At 39.2% G+C, this 18,435-nt stretch overlaps 1 protein-coding gene and 1 pseudogene across 1 annotated transcript in view; both read right to left on the bottom strand.

Annotated features, from left to right (window-relative positions):
* Positions 1 to 233: 233 nt before the first annotated feature.
* Positions 234 to 12,736, bottom strand: LOC124233809 (60S ribosomal protein L4-like; annotated as a pseudogene).
* Positions 12,737 to 14,449: 1,713 nt separating this feature from the next.
* Positions 14,450 to 18,435, bottom strand: part of LOC124233816 (thrombospondin type-1 domain-containing protein 7B) — a 674,290-nt gene continuing 670,304 nt past the window's right edge. Inside the window, exon 28 of the mRNA XM_046651040.1 lies at positions 14,450 to 14,739. Within this exon, the coding sequence (XP_046506996.1) occupies positions 14,658 to 14,739 (82 nt within the window). The 3' untranslated portion in view covers positions 14,450 to 14,657. The remainder of the gene's footprint in view (positions 14,740 to 18,435) is intronic.

Below are 18,435 nucleotides of genomic sequence, written 5' to 3'. Positions count from 1 at the left end.
TTTGATTGCCTATCTAACTTACCAAATTCTCTTATTAATTTTAATAGTTTGTAAATTCTTCTGTATTATCTGTGAAGACAACTTTTCATCTGCAAATAATGTTTTTTTTTTTTCTTTCACAATCTTTATAACTTCCCTCCCATCTTTTGTTTTTTGTCTCTCACTTTCTCTTTGATTAGGTCTTTGTTCAATAAGCTGTCTAACATGGTTTGATCTTTATGGAATAAACAAATTTAAGTTTTATGCAGCAAGCTTCTTTTCTTCTTGGAAGGTTTCTGTTCTGCTGGCTTCATTTCAGCTGCTAACTTCTTGGTAGCCAGAGCCTTTCCTCCCATAAAAGGCTTCTTCTGATTCTTAACACCAATAGCCATCTTTCCTTTCTTTCCTACCACAGGCTTCTTGTCTGGAAATCCCTTCTTATTTGATTTGGCTTCAAGTGCTGCTGCTGCCTTATCCACATGGAATTTGTGACTCTTGGCCTGGCCAAAAATGGTGTTCTGGCACATGGTCTTTGCATTCAAGTTTAGCTTCAACATGATTCTCAGTTTTTTCAGTGGATTCTTCTTTGGGACACTGCAATTAATCTTCTTGCGTGGTACTCAGAGGGCTCTTTGGATTTCTGAGCTTTTCAAGATTCTGCTAAGATCTTTACTGAGCATCTTGTGCATGGGAGGATTATAGTTACTCTGAGGGAGACAGCTTTATGCCAAGTGCCATACAGATCATCTAACTTGTGGAGAGCAATACCAGTCCAAAGGCAGAAATTCCACATGCCCAGCAGGAGCAAGTGTCAAAATGTTGTTTGCTTACATTAAGCAGAGAAATTCCAAGATGTTTCTGAAGGCCTTGATAATACTGTTGTCCTCATTACAGAAGATGCAGGGTCCCCTGAACTGGATATGATGCAGCTTCTCATTTTGCCCTCACCTGCTCTCATTTGCTGAGAGGCATAGACATATTTTATATCATTCCAGGCCTTAAGTTTCTTAAGAAGCAAGACAGCCTCCTTGGTCTTCTTGTAGCCTTCAACTTTATCTTCAACCATCATAGGAAATTCAGAAACTTCCTAAATACAATAACCTTTAGACATGACCAGGGCTGGTAAGACTGAGGCAGCCAGGACAGAGCAGATGGCTTATTGCTTCAGTGTAGTGTTCACTCTGCAGTGGCAAGAAAGCCAGGTTTTGGTTGGGGAACACATTTGGCTCCCACAACATGTATTTCTGAAAACACCCTGGCCAGACTGTGAGTCCCATCACCTCAAACTTTGGGTTCCAGCCACAGCTTTGCCAGTACTCCAAGACTCAGCAGTGGTGTGATGACCTGCTAATTCACTGACAGCACAAGGCTGTCTGTTGTTTTTGCACAATTTGGTGTGAACAAAGTTCACAGTGTCTGGTCAAATGGGAGCCTTGAACACAGCAGGCAAGTGACATTTTTGCCAGATGATCCCCTTTTTGGAGTACACTGATATCAGTGGACATGCACAAACGATGGTGGGGAGAGGAGAAGGCCACGATCTTCTCAACTAGAAAAGCTCCCCCCATCTTATTGGGCTGGCTAGAGCCTCTTAATGTATGATATTGAAAGCAAATGATATCAGAATTCCTTCTTTTATTTTTTATTTAACACAAATATTTTAATATTCCATTACTGTATATTGAGTGTTATAAGTTTGTATAACAACATTTTATCAGGTATCTTAATTACCTAGTGCTGCATAACAAGTCATGTTAAAAATTAGTGACTCGAAACAACAATAAACACGCATTATCTCATATCATCGATGGATAATGAATCTGGGAGCACCTTAGGAGTATCATTCTGGCTTGTCTCTCATGAAGCTGTAGTCAAATTTCAGCCAGGGATGCAGTAAGTTGTAGTCAAAATATCAGTCAGGGTTGTAGTCATCTGAAAGATTGGAGTGGGAGTAACAGCTTCCAAAATAGCCAACTCATAAGACTAGCAAGCCGGCACTTGTTGCTGGATGAAGGCTTCAGATCCTTTCCGGATGGACTTTAAGGTTGCTTGAGTGCCCTCACAACATACTAGCTGACTTCCCTGAGAGTGAACAATCCCAGAGACAGCAAGGCAGAAGCCAAAATGTTTTTATAACAGCCTTCAAAAATCACACAATTATTTCCTCAGTACCTTATTGGGTACACAGACCAGCCCAATACAGTGTGAGAGGGAATTACATAAGTGCAGGAATACCAAGAGGTAAGGATCATTGGGGGCCCTTTTGGATGCTAACTACCATATCAAGTTAGTATTTTTCTACTCCTTCTATTAAGAGTTTTATCATGAATTGGTTATCAAATTATCTTTAAGTATTTATTGAGATGATCGTGAGGGTTTCTTGCTTTGATATATTGATGTGCTTCATTACTCTGGCTTATTGTTAATCAATTAATCTTATATTCTTGGATATATCCCCCAAATTGTCATGATGTATTTTGCTAGATTAAATTTGTTAATATTTTCTTTAGAATTGCATTTATTAGTGAGATTTGCTAATGATTTTCATATTTCATGAACTCTTTTGTTGTTTTAGATTCAATGGTATGGTAGCCTCATTAAATGAGTTGGAAAGTGTTGTCTCTTCTACAATTTCATGTAAAAGTTTGTGAATGTTTGGAATTACTTAAGCAAAGTCATCTGTGCCAGTTATTTCTTGTATTGGAAGATATTTAATTATCTATTGCATTTCTTTAATATTAAGATGTCTTCAATTTCTTTCTGAGTTTTATTTTTTTATGAGAATTTTCTGTCAATTTTATTCTTAGGAAGTTGATCGTGTTATTACCATTACTTTTCACTCTCTATACCATGTAATATGTCTCTTTTTTATTATAGATATTCTTTATTTGTAACTTTTCTCTTTTTCTTTTGATTAATCTTTCCACAAGATTATGTGTTTTGCAGTATTTTAAAAAACTTGACCTTTGACTTGGTTCATCCTCTATTTTATATTTTTCCAAAAATTTTCAACTCTATGTGACAGCTTGTCTTTGTAATTTCCATACAATTGTGGTCTTACATGTTTTATATATGCTTGGTATGAATGTATATTCTCTGCCATTGGATGTGATTTTCCATAATTTACAGATTCTAATTGTACTCACAAATTTACAATTTATCTATTTAAGTGATCATTTACTGAAAGAGATGCTAAAAATCTTCCACTCTGATAGGAAATTTGATCATTTCTCATTTTACCTTATTCAACATTTTATTTTATATTTCAAGCTATATTAATGTATTACAATAATTATGATTATAGTTCTTGAAAAATTAAACCTTTCATTATTACATAAAAACTCTTTTAGCCTAGAATCAATCCATATGAGGTTGAATATGCTCTCTTCAGACATGAAAAGACTCAGAAAATTTGCCTCTATGCATCTCTTCTGAGGAATTTATTTGAGGATGTTCACCAGCAAAATAATGGGGTAATGTAAGAAGAGGGAAGTCATGGGGTCTAAGAAAAAATGGATTCATCCAGACAAACAATAAATAGAAGTCTTGGAATTAGACCTCTATAAAAAAAGAACCCTAAAGTACAACCAGTTTGGATGGAGAAAGAGAATGAAGGACTCTGGGAGCTTGGTAACTGGGGAAAAACAAAATTTTTATAGCATACAATCTATATTTATGATGTTAAAAAATTAGGCTATGATAAATGTATGTAATACAAGGAGAAAAAACAACTAGACACCCAAGAGGGGAGGGGGAAGTGGATGAGAAAGAATCAGCCCAAATATGAAGTCAAAGAAAAAGGAGCATAATTTTGAGCAATTAATGAAAGAAAACATCTATTGGAATGGATGTCTAGCGAAGAAAATATAATCCAATGTGCTACACGGTCAACCAGAATACAGTGTTGGTCATTAAAAATGACTGTGGCATGTGGATGAGAGGAGGTGGGAGAGAAGTGTTAATAGTCTTATTATAAAAAAAGAAGGGTTCAAAAGACAACTGTTAAAGATTTAGAGGTTTAGGGGCTGGCCCGGTGGCACAGCCGTTAAGTGGGCACGTTCCTCTTTGGCCCGACTTTGCCAGTTCAGATTCTGGGTGTGGCCATGGCACCGCTTGGCACACCATGCTGTGGTAGGTGTCCCACATATAAAGTGGAGGAAGGTGGGCATGGATGTTAGCTTAGGGCTAGTCTTCCTCAGTGAAAAGAGGAGGATTGGCAGCTGTTAGCCCAGGGCTAATCTTCCTCAAAAGAAAAATATATATATACAGAGGTTTACATATATATTTAAATGTAAAATAGAAATGATAGAATGTTTAAGATAATATAAGTATGAAAAATTGGGAAGAGAACATATCTGCAAGCTCATCTTTCATATCATGAATTCAATAACTATTTTCTAAAATTAATAAATACTGCTACAGGTGTATTTTCTGGATTTATGGAGCTGTGCATTTACCTATGTAAAGCTGATGAAATTACTCAAGAAATTCCATGTGTTTGGAGTCAGCTGCTACACCTCACATTGAGGGTGAGACCTAAACACTCACTACCCTGTAAATAAAACTGTGGGTCACTTTGAAACTTTGTGGTATCCCTTGTATTTTCTTTCTAAGACACGCATACTTGTTAGAAATCTTACTCTTCAAAAAAAGACTTCAGAGGGCTGACTGGGTGCTGGTTGTGGAGGAACCAGCAAGGTCATGTTGGTCTGAAGGAGAGTGAGTTTGTTGGCAAATCGTCCAACCCAGATTGCTTGATGGCTATCTGGGGGACAGGTACTGGACACTAGAACCAAAATGGATAATAAATGAAAAATCCCTTGAAATTTGAGTTCCTCAGCCACAAGACAAAAGACAAGTTGGAAGCTAGTGAGCCTGTTCTGGGATGACCGTCTGAAGCCCAGAGGATTTTTGATGTGTTGTCTTAATGGGACAGGCATTGCTTGCTATGTGTATTGCGCTGGCATGAGAGCATAGCAGCAATTGGGGCAACCAGTGGGTTTTGTCTCTTGATCTGCAAGCTCACGGTTTACTAGTGGGCAGAATGGTGACAGAGTCTGATGATAATTTTTCAGCTTGTATGAAAAAGCTGATTTCATCATTGTGTGAACATCAAAGAGTATATGGAAGGAGGACAAGATTTGTCACCCTAAAAAGTGTCTCTTTAACATGAGGAATATTTTAGGCTGATTATTTTTAAGAAAAAAATGATTTGGGCCAGCCCAGTGGTGTCATGGTTTAGTTCGTGTGCTCCATTTCAGTAGGCTGGAGTTCACAGGTTTGGATCCTGGGCACAGGCCTAGCACTGCTTGTCAAGCCACGTTGTGGCAGCATCCCACATAAAATAGAGGAAGATTGGCATAGATGTTAGCTTAGTGACAATCTTGCTTCCCCCAAAAAATGAAACAAAGGACTTGGAACGTTTTTCTTGTTACCTCCCCCTTAACTGCCTAAAAGAATTCAGATTTAAAAGCCTGTCTCAGGAAGGAGCTATCACAGCATAACATGAACTAGGTGGTAGAGAGGGAGGAACCTAGAAAAACCTGTTTGTGGGCTCCCCTCCATGTTTTCTGTTTCCATGTGACCACTCATTTTCCAAATGTTTGCTTTTCACCTACCTGTGAATTGCCTTCCTTCCCTTTGAAGTCACTAACTTTGCTTAACATTGAAGTCGCTAACAGCTGCTTTTGTCTTTAGCTGAGGATGGTATTTAAGGTGAAAGCTTTGGCCATTTTGGTGCATTACTTGGTTTTCTTGGTTTTTCCCATGTATATATGTTGTTAAACTTTTGTTTTTCTCCTGTTAATCTGTCTCATGTCAATTTAATTCTTAGACCAGCCAGCAGAGCCTAGAAGGGTAGGGGAAAATTTCTTCCTCCCCTACTTAGACAAACCTAGATGGTATAGCCTGCTACACCTAGGCTATATAGTACTAATCTTATGGATCCACCATCCTATATGCCATCCATCATTGACCAAAACATCATTATGCAGTGCACGACTATATATTATTATAACAGGCCACTTTACAGCATGTAGCAATACACCATCCTGCCCTGTTGCTCTTGAATTTTATGTGAGTGAATGAATGCTGTCCTTAAAGTCCACACAATGCTCCCCAGCCCCCAGGGAACAGTGTGCTTTAATTAACATATACATTACACAAATATCTGTTCATCTTAGTTTTGAACATGAAAGGGATTGAAATTTGTTCCACCAAAGAAGCAAAATCAACACGCTCAGAGGCTGAGGGCAGGTATATTAGCATTTCAGAGGCTCAAGTGTCATAACTGGTTTAACTAAACAAAGCCATAATATACATTTCAGAAAACTGCCAGAAAGGAAAATCACTTCTGTATTTGAATTCAAATAAATTCAGCGCCGTGTATCTGCACTCTGTATACCCTTGCTAGGATTTCTACAAATTATTTGCAATCAAAGTCTTACTTAAACTTGTTTCAAAAGAGACATAAATTTGCCATCTTTCTTAAGCTGAAAGGTTTGTCCTTACAAATTTATGGAAATATCTTGTATCCTTAAAAGTGTCTGTTGATCTGCTATTTTTCAATTTCTACCTAGGTGCAATTATTAAGATTTTAAACTTTAATTATAAATGTACTCATTTTTGGGGGGAGATGGCCTAAGTCAATTGGTACTGGCATATAATGCCTAGAAATAGATTAATCAATGCAAATGAAGAAAACACACCAAATATTGTCATGTCTATATTTAGTGTTTCTGTAAATTGATAAACTAGAAGTTTGGTCTTTTAAGGGAAATCTAGGAAGTTAAGGAATTGAAATTACTATTTAGTACTTAAAAAGTTATTTTTCCTCTTTTCTGAATCTTAGGATAAGGCAAGATAGTGGTGTGGTATCAAAATATTTGAAAGAGATGATGCGGATAAAAATGTAACAAATTTAAGATCTTAAAGTCACTCTGTTTAAAGAGTAGAATTAACAAAACACAGTTTTTCAGGTAAAAAAATGTATAGGACTTAATTTGTTGTTGCCATTTCAAGCCTCTGTTTATTTGGTGTTCTAACTTCAGTGTAAAACATTCCATCTTATTCTTCATTTAAACATGAAATGATAATTTTTTTAAATTTTAAAATTAGAGGCAATTATTCCAAATTGTCAGACTCTGAACACCATTGGGACTGCAGATTGTGCACCTCCAGTTGGAATCATTCACATAGGAAACATCGAGAATGGTGACCCCCCCATTGCGCACCTATATGTGACTGGAGCTCCGTGGGGCTGGGCAGTGCCCTGCAGCCTCCATGGGGGCTGTGAATGTTTATCTTTTGTGTCAAGTATACAAAGAGGAGGACTTGAAACTCTTCGCTAGATGTCCTCTCTCTCTCTCCCTCTCCTCCTTGTTGACAACTCTTTAAACTGCCCAGGTATCTTCTTCATTCCCCTAGAGGTGATTAGCCTCCTTGGCTTGTCCTGTCATTCTGTCCAAGGGAAGATATATTACAGAAGCATTAAGAGGGACTATCTTATTCTGTTAAGGATGAAAGAATGGGAACAATAACTCTTAGGATTCTTCAGTGACCCTGCATGGAGCACAGCCACATGGCCACGCTTGACATCACAAACAAATCAGTGTGAAGATCTTAGTTTGCGATGTTATACACAGACATTCTTAACATTGGTTAGGCTACAAGATTGCGGGTCATAGCTTGTCTGTTGGTTAAAAGATTAATCTTAAGTAGTTGTAGGCCTATTTTAGTGAATTTGTTACAACATACTGAGAGAATCATCTTTCAAAGTACCTAACCTCATCTGTAAAAAGAGAATAATAATTTATTTCTTGCCTCATGTAGTGAGCTACACTATATTAACTCTTGAGTAGTTTCAGATCTCCTCTTGTTGGTCTTAAATTTGGGTTCTCTGAGGAAATGCTTACAAATATATATATATAGAGAGAGAGAGACACACACACACATGCATATGCATATATATATGTATTCTCAGGCAATGTTACAGTCAGGAACAAAACTTCCATAAATTGCTTTTAATGGCAATGGCTTTGGATCCTTTCAAAATGCATCCTTTCAAAATGAATCCTCCATGTTTTACTTCTATTCTTTCCACTTCTCTGGAACTTTTTGCTATTTCCTGTCTGCTGTTCCAACTGCATGTTCCCTGTCTACTATTGATTTGGTTTTGTTTTTTTGTCGTGAAGATTCTTTGAGCTAACACATGTGCCAGGCTTCCTCTGTTTTGTATGTGTGTTGCCACCACAGCATGGCTTGATGAGTGGTGTAGGTCTGTGCCTGGGATCCAAACCCATGAACCTGGCCCACTAAAGTGGACTGTGCCAGACTTAACCACTATGCCACAGAGCCAGCCCCCCTATTTACTATTTTGTCATACGTAAAGATAGTTATGTTGAATAGCTGTTAATGAGAGGTGTTTGGGTAAAGCGTCTGGTGATAGGGAACTTGGAGGAGAAGTCCATATTATTCCATTTTAAAGAAACCCTTTATAAAAATAATATCTGTACAGGACATATTTACTAGGGGTGAGTGGTCATACACAGAAAAAAGCCCTTTGACTGCTCCCCTTGTGCTTTTAAACATGTAGCAAATCAATAGTGTTTGATAGAGAGATATTTGGAGATTTGAGAAATAAATTGAAGCTGTATTTTGTGGCATGAAAACCACCACCAAAAAATGAGGCTCAAGCAGTTATTCATCCCTGAAATGAAAAACAGGTCCTTGGAAAAATAGACATGGATATCTAAAACCAAGAGGTACTCATGGCCCTTCAGAAATACAATCCTGATTGGCTGTGTATCAGAGGTCTCTTTGAGATTACATTCACCAGATTTCAAATTTATAAGGAAAACACAGCAAAATGCAGCGTCTGACAGATATGGTGTGAACTACTAGCTTGAGTTCATGTTTCAACACTAGATTGCACCACGTTTCTTTTGATGATGTCACATCTTTATGAAGCTGGGTTTTCATTGACTGCTGTGATCAAAGTGAATGGAGAAAGAAAATCTGTATGGAATAGGAAATAAGGATGGCAGCATCCAATCTGATTCCAAGGTTTAAGTTTCAGGAGCACAAATCCACTTAGTATGTAACTGTGGTTGCTGAAAAATGAAAAAAAATTTTCTTTTATGTGTATTTTTGTAATGTTACTAAGTTAAGCATCAATTATTAAGTTGTTTGAACCTAACTACTTCATAAACAGAAAGGTTAGTTATTGCCTTTGGTCTATTGAGCACTTATTATCGAAAAATTATGGAGACACTGGGGGTCCTATAAACCAAGAAAATCTGGAAACTTCTGAATTACACAGTTTTGTTGTTTGACACTTTTGAACTGTTTTAATCTGTTGATTTTTCTTTGATAATAATCAAGAAAGCCAAGTAACACTCTAGGAAGGTTTTTTGGTATGTGTACGTGTGTCTCCTCAGTCTAAATACCAATGAACTGAAGCAGGGTTTTCCTAATTAGGTATCTGAGTAGCATGTTCCGCTTTCCACAACTCCCACTTCTGGTGTGAGATTGATGAAGCTGCTCCATAGCAGACACAAGATAGAAGCTCTTTAGTAGGGAGAATCTTAGTGATTTGGTTCTGAGAAGCCCCACCATAGGAGGTGTAAATGATAAACCGTTTCACACTGCTGGATGAAGGAATTGACACATCATGATTTGTTCTTGGACCAACCCAAGAATGTGAAAATTATTCTCGCCTTGGTCCTCATTCTAAGGAATGTGAAAATTATCTTAAATCTCTGGGGCAGCAATGTGGAGCCAATTAGCACACCTTTCCTCCATGCCATCAAAAAGTCTTCACTCTTCAAAGTGTAGCTCAAATTTCATGTTCTTCTTAAGCCCCTCCTTAATCCCGCAAATGAAATTACTCAAGCCTTCCTTGTGCATCCATTTATATGCATCCCTTGGTTCATAAATTCGTTAAAAATAGAAATATACTCAGGAAAACGTTGTTGAATTAATGAGCCTCATAATCTTAGCATTAGCCACAAACAATGATTTTTCTTCTCTTTTGGAAAACAAATATAACTAAGAAATTATGATTATTGTTCATTGCAGGACCTCTTAACCTTATGACATTCATATAAAATGATAATAATTCTATAACATGTCAGGATAAATGGATAAGGCCATGGCTGACAGAGAGAGGGGGCTCTGGTCACACCCTAAGTGGAGGGGAATTGATATCTGAGCATACCTGTAACCCGTGGGTGGCACACTAGTGCACTCTATTAATTGGTAAGCTGGGTTTCATTGTACTTTGGTTACAATGATATCTTTGCATAAATTTCTCAGAAGACAACTGATTACATTATAATAAATGTAATAAATAAAATGAAATTCCCACAATCTGTTTCAAAATCACTGAACTTGCTATTTAATATTGTTATTGAAGAACTGGGCAGAGCTTGCCAGTAATCCCATCTCTCCCTGAGGCTTCTGCCCACAAAGGAATGTTCTGACATAGAGTCACTGAACACCAGTCTTTTGGGAGTCCATTACCATAATCATTTCTCATTCATGGAGTATTTGCTGGACTAAGATCTGTAGCATAGGCCAGGGAAATAACACAGATCAAGGGGCCTGGTCACTCCAGGGTAAGGGGGGAAGTAAGTCATGGGACCATGGTGGACTGGATCACATGATGTCACTCCAGTGTTTAAAACTCTCTTGTGCCTCCCCATAAATTTAGAATAAAATCCAAATTCTTCACCATGGCTTTCACGGTCATATGCTATATACTGCATATTTCTCTAACCTCATTCACTCATTCTACAAATACTCATTGAGTACCTACCATATTCCAAACATTTGGGATCCAAATATGAACAAAATTAAGATCCTTACTCTCATAGTGTTAACATCTTGATGCAAGAAAGAAATAGACAATAAGCTATAAAAACATATAGTAAAAGTAATTTTAGAGATGACAGGGCTATGGAAAAAAGGAAAAGTTGGGAAATCTATAGGAGATTGAGAGTTCAAGCAGGAATGGGGTCAGCAATTTTTTTCCATTCAGGACCAGATAATATTTTAGGTTTTGCAGGCCATAGAGTCTCTGTGGCAAATTCTCATCCCTGCCCTTGTAGCACAAAGGCAGCCGTGGACAACATGTCAATGAATGGGCGTGGCTGTGGTCCAATAAAATTTGACAGAAATAAGTAGTTGGCCTGACTTGGCCAATGGGCTGTAATTTGAATACTCCTGGATAACAGTATTCAGCCATTACTGGGGAATGACTCACTGAGAAGGTAGGATTTGAGCAAAGTTACTTTCTGTCTCATTGTCTTCATAGTTTTAATTAAAACATTTATCATCAAGTTAATATGTTTATTTGCATGTTTGTCAGCAAGCTTTGTTTCTAACTCTGCCTCTGAGTATGTAAGTGCCATGAGGGCAGCAAGCTGGTCTCTTTTTGCTCAGCACCTAGAATAGTGATGGCACACAGTAGATATTCAACAAATATTGGTTAAGTGAATGAGTGGAGAGTGAACGTCGTTTCTTAAGACAGCAGCCGATACTCAGTTTCAGCAAATTATTACCAGCAAATTATGACAGATTGAGGTGTTTGTTACCAGATCTTAAGTTTTCAAGAGAAGCTAGAGATCCAAATTATTGTCTAAAGTCTCTCAATTTCAAATAACTGCAACTAAGCAAAAAATATAAAACCTCTGCACGTCAAAATAAATATATCGCAAGCTAGTTATAGAACTTCTGCTATATACGCTCATGCTGTTGAACCAATGAACAAAAGCCACACTGGCCACCAGGACCAGGCTATCAAGGGATGTGTCTTCTGGGCAGTAGCTACAAAAGCTGGGGCCCCAGATGTGTGTACAACCTCACTTCTTGGAGACACCAGTGACCTCCGGTTGGGTAGAAAGAGCCCAAAGATGGAGCTGGCTGGCCTCACTCATCTCAGAAGAGGATTGCAGTTGGCCCCTACAGGTATGTTTAATTAAAAACCTACTCAGGCCACAGCTATGAAGATAAGCTAATAGGCGTCTTTCATGGAAAGACTGGGGTTTTTTGTCTGCTACCTCTGTACTGTACCCTGGAGAGAGGGTAGCTTTTAAAAAAAAATGTTTCTCCCTTTTTTATAGTCCTGTGGGACCTGCTAACATAAGCCCTACTGGCCACCAGAGCCAGTGGATCAGGAGGTATTCCCTGGGTGGCAGCTGCAAAAACCAGGGCACTAGGCAAGTGTACAAGCTCCTTTCTGGGAGATACTGGCAACCTGGAGTGAGGCAGAGTGAGAGGGCAAAGATGGTGCCCACTGGCCTCCATGGTCTTTAGAGAGTATTTCAGTAGGCCCCTAGATGTATGTTAAATTAGATATGTGCCTTTCAGGCCAAAGCTTTTAAGATAGGCAGATAGACTTCTTTCATAGAAAGACGGGGCGCTTTTCAGTAGTTGGTGCCACTGCGCTGGGGCCCTGAGTGGTAGCCCTTGTGAGTCTGTGAGCCCTTTAAGAACTGTCTCTCAGATCCCTATAGGCTTGTGGGTCTTGGGAATGCAAGTCCCTTTGGATCTCAAAACTAGGTGTTTTGGGGGCTGTCTCAGTTGCGAGTCTCAAAAGTTGGGGTGCCAGATGTGGGGTTCAAACCCTTTGCTCCTCAAGGAGAAGCTGGGGGTTGTGAGTTTTCTCCGGATTACGGTTGGCATGCCAGGCATGGGGTTTATGGCCAGACTGTGTCTCAGCCTCTTCCACCCATTTTGATGTGCATTTTTTTCTCATTCAGCCGATGTGTAGGAATCACTCAGTGAGTTTTTGGATTTCTTTCAGAGGGGACTGTTCTATGTGTATCTGGATATTCAGTGCATCTGTAGGAGGAGGTCAGCTCAGGATCCTCCAACATCGCTGTCTTAAACAGAACCCCACTTTGGGTTTACTATTAACGTCTAACGTAAGAGAAAAACGATTTTATCTTCATTTTGTGGGTCAACTGCGGCAGAGAGAATTGGTATCCTTGTATGGTATCATGTAGGTAGCAAAGGGCACAGCTGGGTTTTGATCTCAGAAGCAGGATCTCTTGAATTGCTGTGAAGACTATTGAAGCTTTAGCTAAAGCGAATTTACAAAAGTACAGCTCTAGGAGTTTTTTCCTCAACCACGCTGTTGCCATAAGCTATTCTCTTTGCGTAAACTTCTTTCTTTTAAAATCATGGTGCCATTGGACAAAATCAGTTAATCAGTGCTAAATGGTTAACAGAAGTCATATAAGTGAAAACATCCTCTATCTTGCTCATTGTATCACATTTCTACCTTTCCCATTTTCTCAGGTCTTTCCGGTCATTTACATAACGGTGTTTGCATTATTACAGTGGTTGGTTCGAGTCTTAACTGAGCTTTAAATATTCCTTAAAAGCTACTCTAATTGTGGTTGGCTTTTTTTTTATAGTATACTTGACAGTGTTGAGAATGTGGGGTAAGATTCCTTTTCTCTGTCAGTGATTTCAGCTGTCAAAATCTAAAACAATGACACAGGGAAACATTAAAACTTTTTCATCAAAGCAAGGGCATTTCAGAAGTGAGTAAATCTAGAACAGCCAACATCTCAGTCTCTTGAGCACTTTATTTGTTATAAATACAAGTCAATACCACAAGATGGCACCTTCTTACTTTCAACATCTACGATTACAAACAATTATCGTCATAAAATGGTTTCAGCTTTTCAATGTGTTGTTTTGGATATTATTGAAACCTTATAAAAGCAAGACTTGCTACATCAGGATCGGCGTTTGATGTATATTAAATGAGGTCAGAATTAAATTCAAAAGAAGAATTTATAAATATTCAGATAAGAAAATTGAAATTACAAAAGCAGAGTTTGTCATTAAACTGAATTACAACTGTATGTGGTTAACGCTATATCTACATGGCTAAGTTTAGTTAAAATACAGTTTTAGTAATCAAAGAATCTACCTCATTCTCCAATATAACCACCTATTTCATTTGTACACCCTAACATTCAGTACACATTTCATTCAGAAACCACCCAGCTTTCATCTAGCCCAGCGATTGCGTACATTCCATCTTTTTCAATAGACACAACCCATGAAGTGCCATCATCCCCTGGCTACAAAACAAAATACAATATTTAAAGATAAAAACTCAGAGAATTTCTGAAATGGTAACCCATTCTCTCTGTGTTCATGAAAATAGGCAATCCAATTTGAAAGTCTTTGAACCAATGTAAACTCTAGAAACTCAGTGTTGAAGTATGGGAAGAATAAAGACCTGCACTAATATAGTGCGTAACAATGCAGTGTCAGACTCGTCATTTACAGTAAATGCCTTGATTGGACTTTCCTCCGGATTGTCATGCTGCTGAAGATAAAGTTTACTCAAGTCTGTGGGAATTCCATCATGTTTTCTTCCTCCCATTTCCAAACAGGAAGAGAAGGGTTTTCAGGTCCCTCGAGAAAATCAAAAAATTAAACACTCACACCCATAAACAACTGGAAAGCAAAATGGCAGACCAAATAATCCTTGACTCCATGTCAAAATGAAGTTGAGGCAATATTACTTTTGCAATATTTGTATTCTGCCCAATATATCACATCATGAGATTCCTCAAAAAACTGAGAAGTCTGAGAGCTACAAAAGAGAAAGCGGTTAAGGCAGTTGATGTCTACATTTGGATTTCTTTTTCAGGTTACATGTCTAAGTCTCCATCGTAGGCTAAGGTCAGAGGCTTCTGTTGGGGAGGTGTGCTTTGATGTGGTTTTGGCTTCTTGCTGCAAAGGGAAAAGAATTCCTGAGATAAAGTTCACGGAGCTCTGTTTTACTGTGAGGTACAGAAATTCAAGTGGTTAAATGACAAAAGATTCATTTCTCTTTTATGAATTTCTTTGATGAATACTTGTACACTTTAACCCTGTGTTAAGGAGAAGCCATTGTGCTTTCAAAATCTTAAAAATGGTTTCGCGGAAACAATTAACTTGGTTAGAGGACTACTTTTCCCTCTTGGTCTTGTTTACACGCAGCAATGTGACATCTGCTGCTAATTCCTAAGCTCCTGCGACCTCCACGTCACAGATGTTTAACATCATAAGCAGCTGGAGCAGCCAGACTCCTGTGCCTTCCCCTAGTCTTGTTTTTAAGTAAACATGTTTCTGCTCTGGCCTGAAACCTGACACTTAGCTGCCAAATCACCAGAGCCGGTCAGGAAAATTGCACTGATCGTGCACCACACAAAGCTATTCTCACCTGGTCTGTTTTACCTGCGATCAACAACTTTGCCAGGTCAAGAGGGCTGCTGTTCCTTCTCACAGGGAGAGATGCTGAAGTTGAGCACCATTCTCAAATCACACAGTGATGCCCCAGATTTGGGGCAAAACAACTGCCTTACACTCTGATTATTAGTATGGGTGAACCTCCATTATGTTTATGAATATTCATAGTTTGAAGTCTTTATTTAAAGCAACACACTGCATCTCACTCCTCCTCCCCACCCCCCCCCACCCCCGCCCCACACACACACACACTGTACTGTTTCCCTTCCTACTCAACGCCTTTGCTTTGCCAGGCTTCCAGAGTCAGCATTCTTTTGACCTATCCTCACTAGCAGGGAGCTATCTCCCTCCTGTCTCTAAATTTCTATAATATTTATTTTACAGTAACAGCTATTATTAATTGGATGCATACTAAGTGCCAAGCCCTTTGCTGGGCATCTTACATAAAATATCTCCATAAATTTCAGGAAAACCCTGAGACGGAGGCATTAGGATTATTGCTACTTTACAGAGAAGGACTAGAGAGGTTGTTTACCTTCCCTCAGGTGACTGAGTGAGTGGCAGAGCCCGGATTCTAAGCAAGTCTAACACCCAGACCCACACCTTTAACCTCCTCAGCACATTCTCTCTACACATGTGCCATTAATTAGGCACTTGCGAGAAACAATTTTTTTTATCTGTACATATGAATTAATTTTTATACTCTAAGTGAATTTAAACTAAAAGCAAACATCTCAATGTGTACAACTCAGTGGCATCTAGTACATTCACAATGTTGTGTTACCACTAACCCTATCTAGTTCCAGAACATCTTCATCACACCAAAGAGAACCTCTGTACCCGCTAAGCACTCTCCCCGTTCTCTACCCCGCCCCTGCAGCTCCTGACAACCACTTACCAACTTTCGGCCTCTATAGATTTGCCTATTGTGGATATTTCATATAATGAATTCATACTGTATGCAGCCCTTTGCGTCTGGCTTCTTTCACTTAATGGTTAAAATGGAAAATTTTATGTGAATTATACCATACTAAAAGAAAGATGTTTGATAAAATTAAAATGGTTGTAGGGAGAACCTCCTATTTTAAAATGCTCAAGTTCCAATTCAAGGAGAAAAACTATTTGGTTTGATGTTTGAAGCAAATTATAGACGCTAAAGAGAGAAATTAAAAATTATTGAAAAAGAAACTACTCCAAAGAACCACAGATCCTATCAGTGGCCCCACCCTGGCACTGGGCATGCAATGGGTGCTCACTGGATGAGTGCTGGGTGCTGGGCACGGGCTGCAGGCACACAGTTTCCAACCAGAGAAGCTGAAGAGAGGCAGAAGCATGTTTTAGAATCCTCTGCAAAGGGACCTGCAGCCTCCGACTTCCTGCTTCCCGGGTCTTTTCCACATCGCAAAGGGTATTTATTGCATAATTAGCTGAATAACATTCAACTTTAGATTAATATACATGTATATTCCAGTGGCTCTTGTCACATTGCTGGGCTCAGGCTCTAGCATGGAGAATGGATCCAGCTTGAAATGCAGTCCTGAGTAGCCTAATCTGCAGCACTTAAAGGTACTAAGAAATCACATAAGAATTTATGACAACTTGCAAGTGACAGTTTGTAGATCCTGGTGGTGGCAATGGTGATAGTGGGGGCTGTCCTAATATCAAAGAAGAATATGAGTAGGTTCATCTGAAATGACAATAGGGGTCTTCCGCCTCCCACCTCTCCTGCCTTTTTGAGGAGAGGGGGAAGAAATGTAGGTGATTCCAGTCAGAGTTTTTGGCAATCCACTCTTAAATGGTATTTGCTCAGGACTATTAGGCAAAGAGACATGGGAGAGCTGAGTTCTGGGGAGTGGGGAGGAGGGATAGAGATGGCTGGATCTTTATAACAAGACAATGATAGTGCCAGAGAGATGGCTAAACTGGGCCAACCTCGGTGAGCCAGGCCTGGAAAATTGTGCTCAAAATATCAGATATTATACCAGTTTCCATGGATGGAAATATGAACATTGTGTCCACCTCTGTGAAAAAAGAGTGAGCTCCTACTATGTAGGCCTTGGATTTCTGTGGGCCAAGGGGTGTGCTTGGGATCATTGTGATGAAGATTGATTTTATTATGAATTTTTTCATATTGTGTAACCTCTCAAATTACAGATACTAAGATCACAACAATGAATGTGAGACATTGAGAACTTTTATAGAGTTTGAAAGTTCTCAAATTTTGGCAATTGCTGAATAAGATGGTACTTTGCTGGGTAGCTGTGGCTTTACAAAACTTCCTGGTCAGTTAGAAAGAACCTAAGAGGAGGAGCTGAGCAAAGCAAAGCCAGCAACCAGGAGACAGGTCTTCAGAGGCCCCTGCTTCCTTTCCTTTCTCCCTTACTGGTATTCATTTTCCCCTTAAGAAATAAGGGTTTGCCTTTTTTTTTTTTAAAAGGATTTTTCCTCTTTAACTCCTCTGCTCAATTAGAAAAGGTGTGATCGCCTCACTCACACTAAATCAGGACCCACAAATGCCTGGCACATAGGCTGCCACCACCACTAGTCATGCTGTACCCCCGGTGCACACCTCTAATCCATCATGCTATTCTTTCCTGTTGGGCCGAGGTACAGCCTCATAATTCTTCCTAATGGAGCACTCTTGACAGCCACCCCCATTTTTAGAGTTGGCACAAGAAATAAAACCATTATGCGACCCTGGCTGTAAGAGATCATTGACTGACACATTTTAAAGGAACCTCTTCCACGATCATTTGCCTTGTAGCAAAGGATAAATCCATTAAGGCAGAAATGTGAGCTCATTACGAACTGACAAGCAAGCTGCTGGCGCTTCTTAGTGCTGTTGAATTCAAGCTACAAGGACCCATCCTGAGGCCAGTGGAGATTAAATAGCTTGATGAAAGCCCGAAACACTCTTTTGTATAGGCAGCTACTTGTGAGAGCCGACCCTCTGGAAGTGGGGGCACCACTCAAACTTGGGCAGAATGAGAGCCCATTTACTGAATTGTGCTGAGCAAGGCAGAATGGATGTCGTTATCCCAAGTAACTTCCAGGCACTATGTCTAGATTAACTACAAATTCACCCAGTGGTCATCCTCACTAAATTGCCTCATGGATCTTTATTGGCAGGGGACCTGGGGAATCAGCAATATTTCAAAAACTCTGAACACTAATGGCAGATGTACAAAGGGTTGTATG

Source organism: Equus quagga, unplaced genomic scaffold (assembly GCF_021613505.1).
Source record: "Equus quagga isolate Etosha38 unplaced genomic scaffold, UCLA_HA_Equagga_1.0 251_RagTag, whole genome shotgun sequence".
Taxonomy (NCBI): domain Eukaryota; kingdom Metazoa; phylum Chordata; class Mammalia; order Perissodactyla; family Equidae; genus Equus; species Equus quagga.
Note: the sequence above shows the minus strand (reverse complement) of the source record. Positions and strands in the feature narration are given on the sequence as shown.